Source organism: Zonotrichia albicollis, chromosome 3 (assembly GCF_047830755.1).
Source record: "Zonotrichia albicollis isolate bZonAlb1 chromosome 3, bZonAlb1.hap1, whole genome shotgun sequence".
NCBI classification, from domain to species: domain Eukaryota; kingdom Metazoa; phylum Chordata; class Aves; order Passeriformes; family Passerellidae; genus Zonotrichia; species Zonotrichia albicollis.
This window is the reverse complement of record NC_133821.1, coordinates 58,367,917-58,386,996: the sequence shown is the minus strand read 5'-3', so window position 1 is coordinate 58,386,996 and position 19,080 is coordinate 58,367,917. Positions and strand designations below refer to the sequence as shown.

At 41.4% G+C, this 19,080-nt stretch overlaps 1 protein-coding gene across 1 annotated transcript in view; it reads left to right on the top strand.

Annotated features, from left to right (window-relative positions):
- UST (uronyl 2-sulfotransferase) overlaps positions 1 to 16,951 on the top strand; it is a 153,155-nt gene extending 136,204 nt beyond the window's left edge. The window contains exon 8 of the mRNA XM_074537561.1: positions 12,858 to 16,951. Within this exon, the coding sequence (XP_074393662.1) occupies positions 12,858 to 13,141 (284 nt within the window). The 3' untranslated portion in view covers positions 13,142 to 16,951. The remainder of the gene's footprint in view (positions 1 to 12,857) is intronic.
- The last annotated feature ends 2,129 nt before the right edge of the window (positions 16,952 to 19,080 follow it).

The following is a 19,080-nucleotide window of genomic DNA, read 5'->3' as shown; positions in this document are numbered from 1 at the left end:
TAGAGTCAGGACATCAGCTGGGAATCCTGGATACCAAATAGCGTTTTGAAGAGTTCACATTCTTTCTGGAATTTTGGTACTTAGTCTAGTTCATGACTTTGTGTGCAAAGCCAATTCATTGATTTTCTGTAATGAGCAGGTGAGATGCTAAGCATGGAGGGTGTGTATTCTTTGTAAGCACAATGAAACTATTTATTGTGTTAAGATTGTTTTGTTTTGTTTGCAAATGGCAAATTGTTCTTTCCAGTCAGCATAGTGAAAAGGGTGAGATGAGTGCTCTAAGCCCTTGAAAGAAACACATTTTTATGATGGGCATACACATACACACATCCTGATACACATATATATTTATCCAGATGTACCAGGAACAGCTCCTGGAGAGCAGTAAGCCCTTTTTATAGTCGGCCATTTTTAGCTCTTATTAGTGGAAAATAACAAGAACAAATTGCATCTTGTACAACTTTGCCTTTTGGTGCAGACATGCCAGTGCAAGTGGTTGAGAGTGAGAAAACTCAGTCTGTTGTCTTACACTTCAGCAAACAGTTTACCAAAGATGTCAGCCCAGTTCATCTTGGGCTTTGCTAACAGAAGATCAGTGAAATTGCAAAGCATATCTGTCTGTATATTAAATTTCAGAATTTACTTGGCACTGCCTTCTGCTCCTGCTGGAATATGGTACTGAGTCCCTGGCAGGCCCCAGTACTTTGTGCATTTGCAGAAAGTACTTAGTATTTAGCCTAGTTTAAGGGCAGATATGCCACTTAGCCAAAGGTTCTGCTTTGAATCATTGAAAATTATTTTCCTTGGTGCATGTTTTTGCAAGCTACTTGTGGAAATCAGTGGTTTGAGTTCCTGCTTAATTCATCTGCTCAGTTCACAGACTGCTTCAGTTACCCTTTCAGACCACATCTTGGTGTGCATCCCACTCCTTCAAAAGTAATAAAAATTTAAGCACATAGCCACTTTGTATCTCATGTGCAAAAAGGGAAAAACTAGTCACACACATCTTTTCATACTGTATACACATGTGTGAGTAATTTAGTGAAAAAATGGCACATTATACCATTAGTGTATAGTGTTAGTGTATTTTATTAGCAATTGGCACTGCCAGACCAATATCTTGCTTTTGAAATAATGGCAGAACTTGCCCAGATTGCTGCTGAAATCAAAGGCTGAATCTAGCACTGCATCCCTGTTTCTGAGTCTTAGCAGGAAGAGACAAAAAGCAAAAGATACAACAAAAGTATTTTGATAAACAGATGTCACCCACTTTAAAGTGTTGAATCTCAGTTTAATTTTTCCCATGCTACATAAATAGCCCCTTCACTTCCTTTAGCCTTGCAGTTTTTTGTTTCCCACTGTTGCTCAAACAAAATGAAAAAAACCTAGTTATATTTATGAGGACTCTATATTTACTCAGTTTAAGAGTTTTCATTTCTTCAGTAAATGCACTTAATAAAATTAAATGCTCTGGTAATGTGCCAGAAATGCTGTCAGCCACTATGGCAAGCAGATGGATGAAGTTTCAGCTGAACGTGATGTGCCCAGGTTACTTTGTTTGTTTAGAAGCTGATGACCACAGTCACTGGACATACTGGAGTAGCCTGTGAGAAATGTTTTTTTAAAGAGCTCAGAGTCACAATTTCGTACTCCCAGCACCTGTGGGTTTACTGACGAACTTGACCCCATCCAGGCATTTAATTGGGTTCCAGGACCTGCATACTCAGCACTAAGACTGGATGTGAAGGCAATCTAGCTGCAGCATCTGTCCCCACACTGGCTGCCAAGGTTGATTCTGCTGTTTGGACTAGGTGTACCCTTCCTCCTTCAACAGCTCCATGTGTGTCTCTCCCAAAGCTGCGCACTCACTTGCAACCCCCCCAGTAGATTTTTGCCTGGAGAGTGGCCCAGCAGAGAAGGACCTGAGAGTGCTGTTGACAGCTGGCTTAACATGAGCCAGTGTGTGCCCAGGTAGGCAAGAAGGCCAAAAACATCCTGCCCTGTGTCAGACACAGGGTGGCCAGCAGGACCAGGGCAGTGACTGTCCCCCTGTACTTGGTGCTGGTGAGGCCACACTTCGAGTGCTGTGTTCAGTTCTGGGCTCCTCATTGCAAGAAAGACATTGAGGTGCTGGAGGGTGTCCAGAGGAGAGCAACAGAGCTGGTAAAAGGTTTAGAGGGGAAGTCACATGAGGAGCAGCTGAGGGAACTGGGCTTGTTCAAGTTGGAGAGAAGAAGGCTCAGGGGAGACCTTGCCACTCTACAACTACCTGGAAGGAGATTGTAGCCAGGTCTGTCTCTTCTGCCAGGGAACCAGCGACAGGACAAGAGAAAATGGCCTTAAGTTGTGCCAGGGACCATTGAGGTTGGACGTCAGGAAAACTTTCTTCACTAAAAGGGTGTTTGAGCATTGGAAGAAATTTCCCAGGGAAGTAGTAGAGTCACTATCCCTGGAAGTGTTCAAGGAAAGACTGAATGTGGCACTTACTGCTATAATTTACTTGACCTGGTGTGTTCTGTCAAAGGTTGAACTCAGTGAACTTGGAGGTCTTTCCAACCTTAATGATTTTATGATTCTAGGACAAAACCTGATTGTGTGCATTGCTCACCCACTGAGCGCTAAGCCTGGGTGAAAACCTGTGTATAAGTACACACACACATCAATGTGGTCAATGTCCCTTCCACACAAATGTACACTGAGCCAAAGGTGAATTTTTTTTTTTTGGACTGCTGACTATGTCCAGCCTGCCTCAACAGGTTTCTCTCTTTATCTTGATATAACTTCTCCTATTGCACGTTTTGTGAGTAATGTTGAATATCTTTATTCTACCACTCCTGAAGATTGCCTTGTAGAAAATTGCAATGTTCTTCCACAAAAGCCTAGGTTGTTGCACGCATAGTGCTCCTTTTAGTAACCTCATTCCGTCCCAAAATTGATTTATCTTGTAGAGCTTTTCCTAATTGCTGTCATATTGCCTGGTTTCTGTCTCATTCTTATTCAGAGGTGTTAACATTTACGAGTTCCTGTAAATACTGAAATGGAAAAAGACAGCAGATCATTTTATCTCCTGTTTTGTTAATCACAAGGGAAAGGTTTGTGCCGTATAACTTTGAAGCACAGTAGTCATTATGTCAGGTCTAGTATTGTCATTAAACTAATGTGCAGACTATCCTGGAAACTTTGATACTAGCCAGTCTCTCTAGCACTGGCATGAAATTACTGGTTGAAATACTGCAGACATAAGACAATTTACACAATTAAGTGCAGGAGCAATGGCTTTTCATGCCCCGTAAGTCTCTCATTGGGAATCATGTGTGCTTTCAGAGTGTTCAGCTAAGTCCTTTAACAAGCAATAGAGTTAAGGCTACTGAGAATATACTTCCTGTAAGCAGGGTAATAGATGGCAAAGTGATGCACCCATGTATCTCTTCCTGGTCTGTACATTAATGTTAAATGGGAGTTGAATTAAAAAAGATCATTGAGCAAGCCCTGTTCCCTCAATGGATTGTTCTTGGTACTGACACACAAGCAAGAATGGTGAGGGTGTGCTGGAGCTCATCGTGTCAGTTCCAGAAGACAGGTGAGAGTTACTACAAAAGCAGCTGTCTTTGCTTCTGGCTGGCACAGATGGATGGAGTGCATAGGGAAGCCTTTATCTTCCAAGATCTTAGTCTTGTAAGCATGTCAGAAATGCTGTTTTCACACTCCTTCTGGAAGAAAATATGTTGCTTGGAATATAGAGCAAGTACATGCATGTGTAAATCTTGATGGTGTTTGAACACCTTCTAAGCACCTAAAAATGTTTTGTATTCATTTATATTAACCCAAACAGATTAAAATTATACTTATCCTTGAGTTGGGGCCTGCTTCCAAAAGCTCTCATGCATATAAGGAATTGCCAGGGGAAGTCTCCTGTCACAGGTCACTGAGACACTGCATCCTGTGATACAGCCTCTGAGGGAGTGCTTTGGGATCATGCAGGTCACACCAGACCAAGGGAATTTCTTCTGCCTTTCTCAAGCTCCCATCCCTCACCTGTGACTGAGCTGCTAAAATGCTGAGGTTGGCATGAAGAGCCACTGTATCTCTGTAACTTCTGCAACACCATCTGCCTCCAAGGTTTCCAGGAGAGACACAAACTCTCAAATCACAGCAAATCCCAAGTGTCCCGGGTTCCTCATTGCAGACATGGCTGCAGGCTCTGTAACACAGGCAGCGGAAAACCCAAGCATGAATTCACCTTGACTTGTATTGCATTTGTGGAAATCCAGCAGGAGTTTTGGTCACTGTGAAGTCCTGAGATAGCTAAGTGTTTGGCTTATCTATCTGTCAGACACTTGGAGGTCTCCTAGGTGCGTAGGAATTACTGTCTTTGTGAGTGAGAACACTTGACCTTCACATGAGCCTATTAATGCAGGCATGGAGGGTAGGAGTGGGTTGCCTGGACCTTCCTGGAAGGAGAAAAGATGAATTCTTGTTCTGGTTCATAGTGACCTCAGGGGACATGAAGACCTTGGCAGCCTTAAGGCTTAGCCCTGTTGGGACATTATACTTTGCCTCCTAGCCTGAACAGTAGAAAATCAAGATGTTCCCTCTCCAGGAAAAGCACTGGGTGAGAATTGCATTAGCCACACTATGAGATTACTCTCCTCTCCCAGGGCTTCTAGTTAATATAATTCCCCTTCTTTTTATTTTTTTTTCTCTTGTTGAAACAAGTCTGCCTGTGTTAAACAACAGACCTTTTTCCTCGGTTTTGGCCAGAGGAGAAAGCCTTTGTCCCGATCTCCTGGCAGCTGGCCAAGGCAGTCGGGATGTGGGCCAGGAGGGGGTGAACTTGAAAGGAACAGTGTGTTGTTTCTGCTCTGGTAGCATTCTTCCTTCTTCAGCAGTGCCTCGGCCCCTGGCTGCCTTCAGTCACTCATTATACACAAAAGAACCTAAGGGCAAAAGAGACAATTTTCTCTTGACCGCCTGTAACTTGAAATAATAAGAAACAAAACCATTTTGGGACTTTCAGCTGTGTGTGTGCAGACATGGTTGGGAGAAAATCTTCTTGGAACTGGCAACTTTCTCACAAGAGAGAAAAGAACCAATAGCACCTTTTTCCCCCCATTTAAATAGCAGCCTTCATACTGCAACATCCATCTTCCCAGTCCTGTAACTCCTATCAGTTGTGATTTTGCCTTGGCAGTGCATAAGTTTTATTACTAGACATTAGTTATATCCTAGTTAGTATTTTTGCATCCATTTTTCATTTCGGTAGTTACATATGACTGCTTATTTCTTTATATATGCTCTTGGAAGACTTAGGCTTAAGTCTAAGAGGCTAAGCATATAAGAGGCTGCATTAAGAATTAACAATTTTTAAGGCTATAGTCTCAATATTTTTTTGAAAAAATAGAGGATTATTTCCCATTCCTGCAAGCCCTGATACTACAGGATGGTGACCACTAAGTTTGAACAGTCAAGAAGTGGAAAATGTATCAAATTTGGTGTTCAGACATCTTCCAAAAAAGACATTCACACTGAGGTATCTGAAATGAAGTGACAAAAAGGCTTTTTTGCATGCAGTGCTTCTGACTTGGAAGCTGACATAAGCAGGATGTTCAAAACTTGAATCTGTGAAAGACTTAAATGGATCATTGGGTCACTGAGGTTGGTTTCCCTTGTGCTGCAGGCCACACAGTCTCTCTTCTGCATAGAGACCAGTATCTGGAGTTCATTCAATTGTGCATCCATCATTGATGCACAATTTTCAAGTGATACCAATCAAGTGTGTTCATTTTGTACTAACAATTAATCACCTTCACCACTTCAAGAAAGCAGTGTCATACTTCAAGTCCACATTTGTCTGACTCCTTCTTCCAACCCTTCAGTACCTGTAGTTTTCTCACCATGAAAATATGCAGATGCTGTAAACAAGTCACCTCTCAATCATCTTTTTTTTTGTAAGCTGACCAGAGCAAATTTATCATCTTTCTCCAAAGTGTCCCTTTCAGCCCCAGTGTTCATTCTGAGGCTGTTTTCATACTCTTCCTGGCTTAGGATGTGGTTACTAAACTGGATGCTGTATGCCAGTGTTTCACTTACCAATACTATATATGGAAATAAAGATACCACCACCTCTCTCTATCCCTCTTGGACATCTTAGCTTGCACAGCACACCTCTTCATCATTTCCTTTTTGTGGACAAAAATCACAGATAGCAGCCTACCATGACTCGAAGCACAAAGACAAGATGCCTACTCTGGGTTCTCAAGTCCTGGGCTGTATTTCTGCAGGCTTTCTGCATTACATAGCTGTGGTGAAGCTTTTCCTGCTCATAAGCACTCCCGAAATTTGTCTCGGTCATTGCAACTCTCTCCTCTGTCTGCAAAAAAGTGATAATGTTAGTATCTGATTAACCTACTATGCAGCACTGTTCACAAGCCATCTGTAAGAACCTATTTTTAACTTGTGGTTTTGTCAGATCCAGATTTGACTGGATTCATTCAATAACTCTTAAACAGCTGTAAAAGATACATTAGAAATTGCAGCATATGAGCTGCAACCATAGCAGTTCTTTCGGCAACTCAAACTAGACAATCCTGGCATTTCCTCTGCAGATGACTTTGGTTTTGGCACCTCCAACTCTGTCTAGTTCAACTTAAAAGTTGCTTAATGGCTATAAAAGTACCTGACCACATTCTCATAAGAATCTGCCTGTTCATTCTAACAGTGTGGATTAATTTTCGACTTTTCTTTTTCTTCTGCGTTAACCTACCTGAACTGGGAATGCAACATGAAAATGCACCAAATGAGGGAGTCTCTTAGAGGATGCTGCTGAGATTTGTTATCTGATCTTGTGTGAGATAGGGCACATTTCCAGGCTGAGGACAGCATCAGAGGCAGTGTGTTGTACAGCAGGGTTGGCTGAAGTGTCCCATGCAGCTGGAAATCCATGTTGTTGGATCCAGAGCTCTGAACTGGTAGGAGCAAAAGCATAGCACTGTGACATTTCCAGGAGGAGAGTTTAGAGATTTCTTTATACTTACTGGTTGGAGAAAAGACTTCAGAGAGTAGTAGCTGGAGAAAGTTATATATTAGCATTGCTGAGTGTGTTGTATGGCAAGTGTTTCATAACAGTGATATAATGCCTTTAACAGCTCAAATTATGTAAGAGCGCTGTTGAATTCATATCGCTGTTGCACTGTCCACTTGACATCCAGACCAGTGCAGTGCTGACCTCTGCACTATTTTCTAAACATATGTTATTTGTATAGTGTAGGAAGATATTTGTGATTCATGGCTTATCAGCCCAAGGTACTCCTTGGGCTGATATTTATTTATGACTTATTGCTAACTTTTATTTTCTTTTTTCTTCATCTTTCTTCCTTGCTGTGATTTTATATCATGCCTCCTTAGTGTTTACATCCTTGAACATCAGTAGTTGTTTGATTCCGTGTCTTTTAGATTATCTCTTTGAACTCTTCCTGGCTAATCTCTGTTTTGGCATCCCTCCATTTTTTCTGTGCCACCCTGTCATTATCAGAGCTTCTTGCATTCTTTTCTATGTTAATATAAATCATGAAATTGTGTAAGGTTACAGGGAGACTATTCTTTCCTCCAGTTTCTTCATTCATTGTAGTGGTAAGGAAGAAGAAAGAACATTGCTATCTCACCTATTTCCATCATTTTACAGTGTCTGGGCCAATTACAGGCTGGTGTATTTGCTCCCAAGATCCCTGTTTGATAAATAATAGGATGTTCTGTTGCCTAGGATTGCAGATCCCTGAAGTTCTGGGAGTTTCCATGACCTCTGGAGAGCTGCTCTTTCAGAGAGATCCATACCTGACCTTTAGGAGATAGGAAATGGCTGTGTGCCAGTGTGTGAGAGTTCTCCTAATCCCCTGGAGTTAGGAGTTGTTCTGTGTCAGCAAAGCACCACAATAATTCAGGACAGAAGTGCTGAAGCCAAGCAAGCTGTCACCAGTATGCACGTGAGGGTCCAATCTTTACCTATGTGTTGTTAAAACTGAAGCCATATTTTGTTGGTGTGAATAACTGAGACTAAACTAACCTCTAGTAAAGAGGTTAATAACTGGGATTCATGGTATTTTGGATGAAGTTGGTAGATACTGTGGGACAAATTGATACTTCACTTTTCCATCACTTTTGATTTTTAATATATTTCTGGTCAGTGTCTCTGTTAGATTTTCCCACCATCCCTGCTTTCCATTAACAAGTGTGAGCCAAAGCAAGGTGCTCCATCACAGAGTGTGGCTGCTGCACACCATCCCTCCTCCAGCTCGGATCCAGGGACCTGCCCTGTGCTGAGACTCCTGAGCAGCAGTAGCCCAGTGGCCATTGGAAAGACATGCAAGCCCAGCACATCGGTGTCTCATCCATTCTCCCTGAAATGTCCTTTTCCAGATATCCTTCAAGTGCCTGGCTAAAAATTTCGAGTTTGTAAAGCAAATCAATTGTGCCATAAAATTTTTTGCTAAGCTGCAGTTGAACATTCCAGAGGCGAATTTCTAGTGTAGCCATCAGAGCCCTGCTTGGCACCACAGCAATGAGAGGCAGATCAAGCAGAGACCCTCGCCCCTTCACATGTCACATCCAGCCACAGTGACACACATTTCTTTCCATTTAAAACTCTGGAGAAGTAGGTATGTGCTGTAACTCGGCTGCATACAATTGAGACGTGGGGCCTCCCTGCCCTTTGCAGGAAATGAGTTTGCTGTGTCAGTGACAGCCACCGTGTTCTCTCTCACAGCCGTGGGAGCGGCGCAGCTCGGCGTGGCGTTCTTCCACCGCGGGTGTGAGCCGGACACGCCACGGCTCTGCTGGCCTGCAGCCCCCTGTGCAGCCTCCAGACTGCCTCACCTCTCCTCAAGGGCCCCAGGGACACTGGCTCCCTGTGGCTCCATCCAGGAGCAGCCTCTGCACGGCACCCCCCAAAACAGCAGGACACTGGAGAGCACATCGTTCTGAAAGTTTCTTCTGAGGTGGAGAATGCCTTTAGGATCATTTTGTCTAAATATGGCAATTCAGGGTTTTTGGAGCCACAAGTTATAAAACTCACTTTTCCCTATGGTTTGGATTGCTGCAGTGAGTAATGTCCATTTCTTAGTTAAAAAAAAAAAAAGTGAGAGTGTGGAAAGTAACAGTAAACACTCATCAAGTGGTAACCCAAAAGAATCTAATTTTCTTCATTCCTATCTGCATACCAGTTTAGTCCTAATTTAAGGTATGAGCAGGCTGCCCTGGGAGGTGCATTACTGTATAGTACATTCTTCTAGTAATTGAAAATAATGCCAAAGCAAACATATTTTTTAAAAAATAACTCTAAGAAGTAAATGGTATAGTTTGTTGCCCTCCATCTGGGTAGCTGTCTCAAAGGTCATAAAATGGGGGTCCTTTGGTGGGGCAGCGTGGTTTATGTAGCATATGCAGATTGGTATTTTGGCTTTAAGCCAGATCTACCTAATTTTCCATTTTGCTTCTATGATGAGAAGAGGTACTTGAGGTGACTTCAAGGGGCAGTTTTGTGATTTCATCCGTATTTGTATTAAAGAGCCTTTCAAGAGTATTTAAGATTAAAACATTGCTATTTTTTGTGCTTGAACTTTATTTAGGCTGAGTTCACTTGTTTTATCAAAAGGCTGAGTTTGCAGCCAGGCACAGGCCCAACTCACACCACCCAACAGCCCACACCTCACAGCTCTTCATGCTCTGTGGTTCCAATGATTGTGCTGCAAGGCAAACAAACAGGAGCCAGAAAATTTACACAGCCCCTGCAGCCTTCCAGAGTGTGGCTGTTCCTGTCTGCTTGGACATTCTGTAGGTAGGTGTGTGAGCAGAGCAGAGAATTGCACACCTCCAGAAACCCCTGTGCCTCTGCAGCAGCACATCCAGAGGAGGAGTGCATTGTGCTGCCAGGGGACACAGAGCGCTGGGCTCCCTGCCTGGGAGCACGCTGCCCTTGGCTGCTCCTGCCCCTACAGACTGCCCCCCACAGAAAGCAGTCTCGTGCTTTTCACCTTGTTGGCAGCGCTCCTGGGCTCAGCACAAATGCCTCTCTCTGCTAGGAGAGCAGCGCTAAGGGACCTGGAGCTGTGAAAGTGGCTTTCCCCACTTACAGTCCTGGAGGGACCATATAAGCAAAGAGCTTTTTCCAGTGAGCTAAATGGAGTTTTCTGTAGCAGAAATAACTTACGTAAAATAAAAACAAAGTTGGCAGGCAGTATAAAGGCTTAAGCTAATAAATGCAATATTTAGTAGTGTATATTTGCTGCTGAATTTGTAAAGAAAACCAGACTGCAAAGCTGGCACGAGCTATCAGTTAAACACAATAAAGAGGAGTGTCTTGAAGTGCTCAATAATCATAAGAAAGTTTTCTCACCCAAGGACAGACTGAGTACATTGGCCTTTCTGGAATGTAGTCATCTCATACACAATGGCAATTTGAAGGTAACTTGAACAACTTGACTAAAAATTTAAATTACATATTTGTGAATCTGTTCTTGTCTATGGGTGAAGGTGGTGCAGAAGAGAATAAGCTCTTGGGAAACCCAGATATTTTCACCAAAAATACTTCACACTATTCATTAACCACAGGTCCTGCTTTCTATGACATTGTCTGTTTGAAATGCAAGCATTTCCTGATCCTTCCTCTACACCTTTTCTTAGCTAAATAGCATGTTAAGATTGCATCTCTCTTCCTGGGGTTTTTTTTGTATATTTTAATAATTTCACTACTATCTAAATAAAACTAAGCAAATTGATAAACAGTCAGTAAATATAGAGCATATTTCACCTTACATCACTGTAATTAAAGAACAGGGAACTCTGTGTACTCAGTTGTTTAATTACTTGCATATATGAGTAGAGACAGATTTCAGTGTAAAGAACTACTAACTTCGGTGTAAAAGTTCCATTTAATTACAAAGTAGTATGTTTTAATAGTTACCAACTAATAAAAACCATTCTTCCTTTAGAGAAGGAATTAAAAGTATAAATGCAAAATAGAATTAATGTTTTAAATAATTTTTTTGTGATTTAGAACAGTGTTGCATTGGGTAAGCTAGTCAACATGTCTTCCCTTTGTATCATTCTTCCTGCATTTCAAATTACTCTGCTGCAGTTGATAAGCAAAACAATTTCAGAGATACATATTTCAGATATAACTTTTTTCTTCTGCACCAGATGGGTGTGACACAGTGAAGTCCAGTGATTAAAAAGATGTCCATCCCAGCAGTACTTGTCTCATGTAGTATTATTAAAATATTCTGAATTGTTTTTCTCTAATTCTTTTACTCTGAAGGAGGAAAATGTATGTTCACCAACTGAAAATTGAATTTTTTTACAAGTGTGGATACCTTATGCTAAATGAATATTAATCTTTTAAATTTTAAAGAAAGCAGTTCATGTTCAATGCTGTGCTCTGCCCATCTGTTGGACTTTTTAAGATTTAAAATCTTATACCAACTTTTTCTCTAAAGATCATTGCTGTTGTGCTTGCTAGATGGACTTACTAGTATTGTGTGACCTCTTGGGGTAAAAGGGTTTCTCTTTGTTTAAAGTTCCTCTCTTCCCTAAAAAGCTATTCTTGATTATTTCTCTTGGATAAACAGATCACTTGTGGGATCCCAAGAGCAACTCACTTCTCTGCTAGGAACCAGCCCTGCATCCCTTAGCTTTATGTGTAAGCAATTGTGAAAATCTGTTTCTCTGTAGAGATGTTAAGCATTTGTTAAGCTTTGCTGGCAGGTGCTTCAGAAGACTTCCATATGTTCTCCTCACATGAGCAACACTCTGCCCATGGTAAAATCACATTTTGATTCAGGCATTCCCTCTGGAAGTGAGGGTGGTTGCTGCCACTGGAACCCAGCTGGAAACATTTAATGTTCTTTGTTGTCTGCTTCCTCCATCTTAGCTTTTTCTTTGCTGTCCTTCATGGCCTGACCCTTTTGAATACTTCTGACTTGAAGAACTGCTGTTACAGTAAGAATTAGGTTCCCATGTTACATACTTAGGATGAAAATACTTGGGATGCTCTGGCAGCCAATTGCCATCTAGAAAAGAGCAAAATTATTGCCTTCAGATTTTGCTTTCTACCTTATTTGAATACATTCATCTCCAGGGACAGACTCATTTATTGAGAGAGAGGGCAAAGAGACAATTCAGTATTTTTGTTAGTAACTCTTACTTCCTTATCAACAATAAAAGGTTTGTATTTCAGTTTGCCAAAGCAAAAGTGTCAGTGTGAACAAAAAAGTAGTGAAATCTTCCAGGGCATGACAGGAAGATGAGTCTAGTTCTATTAACAGGTATAACAGGATGAGAAAGTTAAGAGGCACATGTTAAGGTGTCATGTGGTGATGCCAGCAATCCTTTGGTGCTACCCTGAGATGGATTCAGGTTGATAAGTATCTGTTTAGATTTGAACTATAATAAAGCACAGCATAGACAGGTCACCATATGCCACATAGGAAATAATTGATTAGTTAAGCTTGGTGGCGTGCCTGATGTCAAATTTTCAAAGCTAGGCAAGATTGTGAGTTTCGCTACATGTGGCTCATGCTCATAGTTCATATGATGTAGTTTGCATTTTCAGGTAACCATTGACAATCAGGATCTTTGGTGACTGCAGACAAGACCTGTGTGAAGTAGCCGTATTTAAACATGCAAGTCTGACTTCAAACATCAGGGTTTTTCCATTTCTTGTTAAAAGTAAATCCATTGTTAGAAACAACTTGAACTCATTGGTATCAGGAATGTAGCAGGGCCATGCCTTAATGTTTAAATTAAAAAGTTTCATCTGGCCTCACTAATCAGAACCCACCATGTTGCTGCTTGTTCTTTCTTTACAGAACATAGGAAACTTGGCAATCTGACTGTGACAGTGAAAAAGACCGTCCCCTCTCCAGAAGCAATACAGGTCCTCTACCAACGCATGAGATATGAATATGAGTTCTATTACTATGTCAAAGAACAATTCCACCTGCTAAAGCGCAAGTTTGGACTGAAGTCTCATATCAGGAAACCGAGTCCCAGACCTGAGTTCTTCATTCCTTCTCCCCTGGAAACAGAAGAACCAATAAATGATGAGGAAGAAGATGATGAAAAGTGGCTAGAGGATATCTATAAAAGGTGATGGATGGAAGAGCTATCCTCTCTCTTCTGATGACCCCTCCAGCTTTCTTAAGATTTTTTTAATTATTATTAAAAGTAATTCCTTAAGGAACTGATCTAATGCGCAGCGGATTTGAAATGGAACAGAAGAGATCATTCCCACGTGCTGGAGCCATTGGGAGATACCTGATTTTGCAGGTTTGATTCATTATACAGTGTTGGCTCTATAGCATCCTTGCTACAGCATAGTTCAAGAGAGAAGGACCTACCATCTGTCACAAAATAACTTTTGGAATACACAGTAGTCCTTTGTGAACTGCAGAATGCAAAAGAATAGGTTAGGCATTCATGAAAAGCAAATCTTACAGATTCTCGTCTCTCTCTCTGACCGTAAAAAAGTCTTCATAGCATAACACTGTGACATGAACTACAGGCAGTGAGCCATTTGGGAGGAGTGCCTCGTTCTGTGCAAAGCACACTGATATCCTAGTGGTATGGTCAGAGCCATTGCTTTGTCTTCAAATCCAAGGATACCAGGCTCAGGAAGAGGCTAGGTAACAGCTCCTTGAATTACCTGTGCCAGAGGAGTGAGGCTGCTGTTCTACCAAATCAGTACTAGTGAGTGTAAGGCAAGCTACAGGAACCAGATATTTATGGTAAAACCTTCTAGTTCATAGAGTGGGAAAATTACCAGGTCAGTGAATGGCAACTACAAATGTAAAGTGCCAAGCTGAGCTTTATGGCAACAGTTGAGTATGTTTCTATGAAACTCTAAAGGAAAAGGTGTAACATATGGGGTTTATGTTCAAGAATGGTATTTTTAGATTTTTATCATTCTTTTGGGTCACAAATCCAAAGAGATGCAGAAAAAGCTACTCATGAAAAAGGTGGGGTGATCTGGAGCTCCTATTAAGCACGACCTGTATTTCTGCAACTGCAGAATTTAATTGTTCACATCTAAATCTGAACGCAGCTTCCCCACCAGCACAAACACCAAACTCCTGCTTTTAGTGTGGCTAGAAGGAAAATTAACAATATAAGCATACACAGCTTCTCTAGTTGAAATAGTTCCGAATCATCAAACAAAGACAAGAAGATGTGCTCTCCAAAACCAAAGCTGATTCAGTGATAGGTTTGAAAAAGAGTCACTGTGAAAGTTGCCCCTGTTAATCACTACAAATATTATCTGCCAACACTAGAAAAGGGATCAGTGGAAACTGGTGAAAGAGAAGTAGCACCACTGTGTGAGGTGCTGGAGTTATTCAGATGGGTCTTCCTGGAGTGGGATTCCCTGTGATGTGGGTGTGCTGGCTGTTGGCCAGCCTGCCAGCCCTGGAGGTGCAGAAGGGACAGACTGACAGGCAGCCCTGGGCAGAGCTCCTTGGCATTCTGCTGCACAGCAGAATAGGGGGAGTTTGGGGTCTTGATGAGGCCTTGGCCTCTTATGCACCATTGTTGCCAGAGAAAGCTGGACTAATAGAGAATAAGAGCAATAAATTCCTGTCCCCAGAGCACAGGAAAGAAGCAGGTACAAGATGTTGCAGCTGCTTGCCAGGATGAGGACAGTCCACCTCTGTCTATCTCACATCCTTTCTCAAACATTTACCAGAAAATTTTTGGTTCCTATTCCATGGCCGCTTTCTGCAAGGCCATACTTCAGTTTGCTACGTCAGGCAAAAGTTATTTTGTGATGGATGAAGCATATAAACTCGGGATCAGCTCAAATGGGCTTCCCAAGTGTTTCCTCTTCCATGAGCCTGCTGAGAGCCAATAAAAATTATGATCGATCTTCTTCACTCCTCAGTCTTTACCTGTACACAAAGAATGAAAATAAAGGAGACTTAGGACAAGATGCTAACTTACAGAAAATACTAGGAAGAAGATTCTGTTCTCATTATTAACATCCAGGTTGGTGGTAGCAATGCACTACTGTGGGGGAGCACATGAAAGAAAGCTGAAAATGGCACAGGTAGTAACTAACATAGTAGCTAAAATATGAATCTGCTGCATTGTATATTTTAAGTGGTTTCTATGAAATTACATTGAAAGAGTAATGATTAGTTTACACACTGTGGAGTTGTTATATTTTGGAAAGAACTAGTATTCTCATGTTTCTGAAATTCTGTTTCAATCCTTTTTCTGCCAGTGTTTTAACAGAATATAGTCACTTAACACATTCACCCTTCCTGAGAGTTCACTGCCGCTTACAGTAAAGTCTGTTTCTATCTGTTTGTTTATTTAATGGTATCTTCAGCCATCACTACTTATAATCTAAATACAGAAGCTGCTTCGTGATTTACTCGCTAGGTTTTAATATTGTTGTATTTTCGTAACAATCAACCTGGCCTCTCCTCCTCAAATGGTAGTTCTTAAATTTATCTGGCACATAGCGTCTAATATTCCTGGTCCTATGGCCTGTTTCTCTGTAATTAAATGTATTTTGCTTAACTTTTAAAAGGTACGTTATAAGCTGGTAAATCTTTGACTTATTTATTGAAACTTTTCAGCACATTCCAAATTCTAAGTTGCTCAGGAAGAATTTGATTTAAGTAATTGTGTTTGGGTCTGATGAATATTTCTTATTCAAAAAAATCACTATTTGTAAGCCTTTAGTCCACAACAACTTTGTAGAAAGTGCCAACTTGGAAATCTTTTTGGGGGGAAAAACGTGGTGGTTCAACACTTACAAAAATAAGAAAATATGTGTCTACATTAGCTTAGCTATAAATGAAGCAACATATGTTTTGGAATGAAATCTTCTTTAACTTATTCACTACTATCTCCTGAAATATCAATAAGCCATATGATTCTTTATTTTCCAGTCCAATGACGTTTAAAAATAAAACTTGCACATTTCTTCCTGGCGCCATCGTCCTCTTGCTTACAGTAGTTTTCCTGCCTGGATGCAGTGACTGTGGGGAGGATATTGGAGTTGCACCCAACAGAGCAGGGCAGGATACAGCCTGGGGCATCCTCTGAGGGTCAGACTGGAGCAGGTTGCTCCTGGGTTATTCCATCTCCCAAGCTGTCCGGAGGTGTGAGCTGAGGTCTGAATTGTTTTACTCACCTGAGATGTGTGGTCAGTACAGTGTAGTACCTTGTCTGATGTTCCGTGGCTGCTAAGTAGAAGTTTTATCCAGGAGAGAAACAACTTAGTCTCCATACACTTCATTTTTACTAGATATGGTGTTTGATGGCTAGGCATTAAAGCTTCATTGATCAGAGTGATGTTACAATGTAAGTGAAGTATCAATGCTTTGACATTAAGAGAGAATCAGTGGTTGTTAAAATGCAGCATTCTGGAAAAAAAATAAATTTTAGTCTTAAGTTTCAAGTGACAATGACAAATTGTGCCATTTTTTGTTTCTGTTCAATTTACTTCTCTGCCACATGAATTTTGTTGGTGATGCAGGGCTAAGTCCAAGTGTCTCAAATGTTCTCTAGTTGTATGTAGAGAAGAAGCTTGGCAGAACTGAAAGTACATGAACCTGATGGTGTATTTAAAGCATTCCAGTTTTTTTGCAGTATCTTGGATGAATCATTTGAGTGTTAGGATGTAAAATGGTGCATTGTAGCATAAACACACAAGCAAAGCCACGGATTTTTAAATATTGGAGAATACATCTGTGAATTCAAGCCATGGAATTTTTCCTCCTTTCAGTATGTGATACAATTAAACTGAATGTACAGGTATGTTTTTTGACTAGCAAAGGAAACCAGACTGCATGCCAACTTTTATCCTCTTATCAAATGAAAAAACATTGTGTGCCAAAGAATAAAATTCTGCATTCTTTTAAAAAATAAAGACCTGATAATAAATTCCCAGCTAAGAGTAATGGTGCTCTGATCATTCCCTCCATTTTAAGAAAGGGAACATCTGTGATGTTAGAACATTAGCCTAAAAAAACACAGCAAAATTTTTGAGAGCTAAAATACTGTAATGCAGTACCACAGCATTCCTTCTGTTTTATTTTTAAGGACTTGGCCTTTTTTGCAGGGAGTTCAGCTAACACATAAAACACTGTTGATCAGTCTGCTTGCACAAGCCAAGACCAGAGTAAAGAGCTGAGTGTTGCTACATACAGACCTCCACACACAGATTCCATAGAAGAATGGAAGAGCAAGGGTGTTACCCAGCCTTGGAAGTGCCTGTCTGCTGGCAATGGAATCACTGGAACAACTTTTGCAGGATCTGTCCCAAGGGAGGGTTTGCAAAGTTAGGTTCTGCATAAGTACCCACAGGTATGGCGGGAAGGTGCTGGAAGGCAACTCCATGAGAAATGGCGACTGGAGGGTAAAAAACCTTCGCTGCAGAATATTTAAAGTGGATGGGAAGGGATCTTGGTTTGAAGGTTGAAAGTTAAATTGCAACCAGCATAAATCAAGTCCTGATGTCTCACAGCTGAGAAGCAGTGGTAAGTTTGCTTTGGTTTGTTTGGAAATGGCGTTGTATGCCAAGCTGCAGTGTGCAGTGAATGTTGGATCTCAGTTGTAAGCTTCAGAAGATCAGTGTGTGTGTGTGTGTGAGGAGAGCACCAGCACACCATCATGGCTGAGTCTCAGCACCGATGGCTGACCCTGTCATCTTGGAAGAGCTGGCAGCAAGGTTTTTGTGGGGGCAGTGGGATGGGGGAAGGGGAAAGTTTTCTGCAAATACAAATTTGGCCTTGCAGACACTGTAAGATGGCAAGATTTGACCACTGGTTTATTTAAACTCAGATTTTGAATATAAACATGTGGATTTCCGTTTCTGAGTGTGTAAAGGATGTGAGTTGGTTTTGTATTTAACTGATTGTGGCTGGAAGGGTAAGTTAATAAAACTGCTGTCAGGCAGGCACATTGGAGTGTGCTTTATGCACACTTTTGTCATCTCTCTGTTCCCTTCTTTGGATACAATGGGAAAAAAAAAAAAACAAAAGTGAAAGAATTCAGCTATACTGCAGGGCAATTGGTGCTGTGAAAAGTAGAGATTAGCAGGAATACATGGAGGTGATGCTGTTCATAAGATTATTGGTCTAAATGCAAGGATGATACAGAGCAACCAGCAGCAGTGGCACACAAGCTGCTCACTCTGTGGCTTTTTCTTATCTAGAAAACTTGATACCATGCTTCAAAATCAAATGCTTCTTCCAATTTTTGATTCGTACATTTAAGCAGGACAGTACTGGATTTTTTACTTTTTCCTTGTGCTTTCAAATTGCCACTTCACCTCACAAACTTGGCGGAGCATAAGCACACAGCCTATTCCTGTATCTGATGTGCAGGAGCTCACCAGACACACGGATTTGATCCTTCTACAAACCTCTCTGCAAGTGCAAGTGACGAGCAGAGTGAAACAAATCCTTGGCACAGTGTTGCTGCTAACAGGCAGAGTAATATTTAGTTACTGTGCCACAAGGGAAAGTATTCCTTCAGTTCTCCAGTCTACTACAGGAGACTTTGGATAACCTCAAGGGTCATGAGACCATTGTCAGGTAGCAAAAGCCAATTGCATGTCACAGTGTTGAACTCATGATCATCCCAGGTTAGGCACAGGAAAGAAGCAGAGGTGGTTACTGTTTGTGCCAGACGTAAGAGTGGCAGTCCCGGCTGTGGTTTCCCACAGCACACAGAGCTTTCTCTTCTAGAAGCTTCCTGTCTAGTTGGTGTGGTGGGAAGCTCAGGGAGAGGAATTCAGCTGCAGTTGTTAGTCTCTGACTCCTCAAAGAAGACAAGATTCTCAAGATAATGCTGGGTAAGCGTGCTAGAAGAAGCGGCAATGAGGAACCTGTGCTTCCTCTTCTTCACAGAAGAGTTGTGAGTCTTTTCCATTTTCACTTCCTCTGTTTGGTTCTATTTGGCTGTACTTGCCAGGGTCAGACTGTGTAGGGTATTTCTTTCCGAACATATTGTTTAATGAAATTATTCGTATGCTTATCCTTTTGATCCACAGTGGAAGTAAAGAAGTGCTGTTATCCCCAT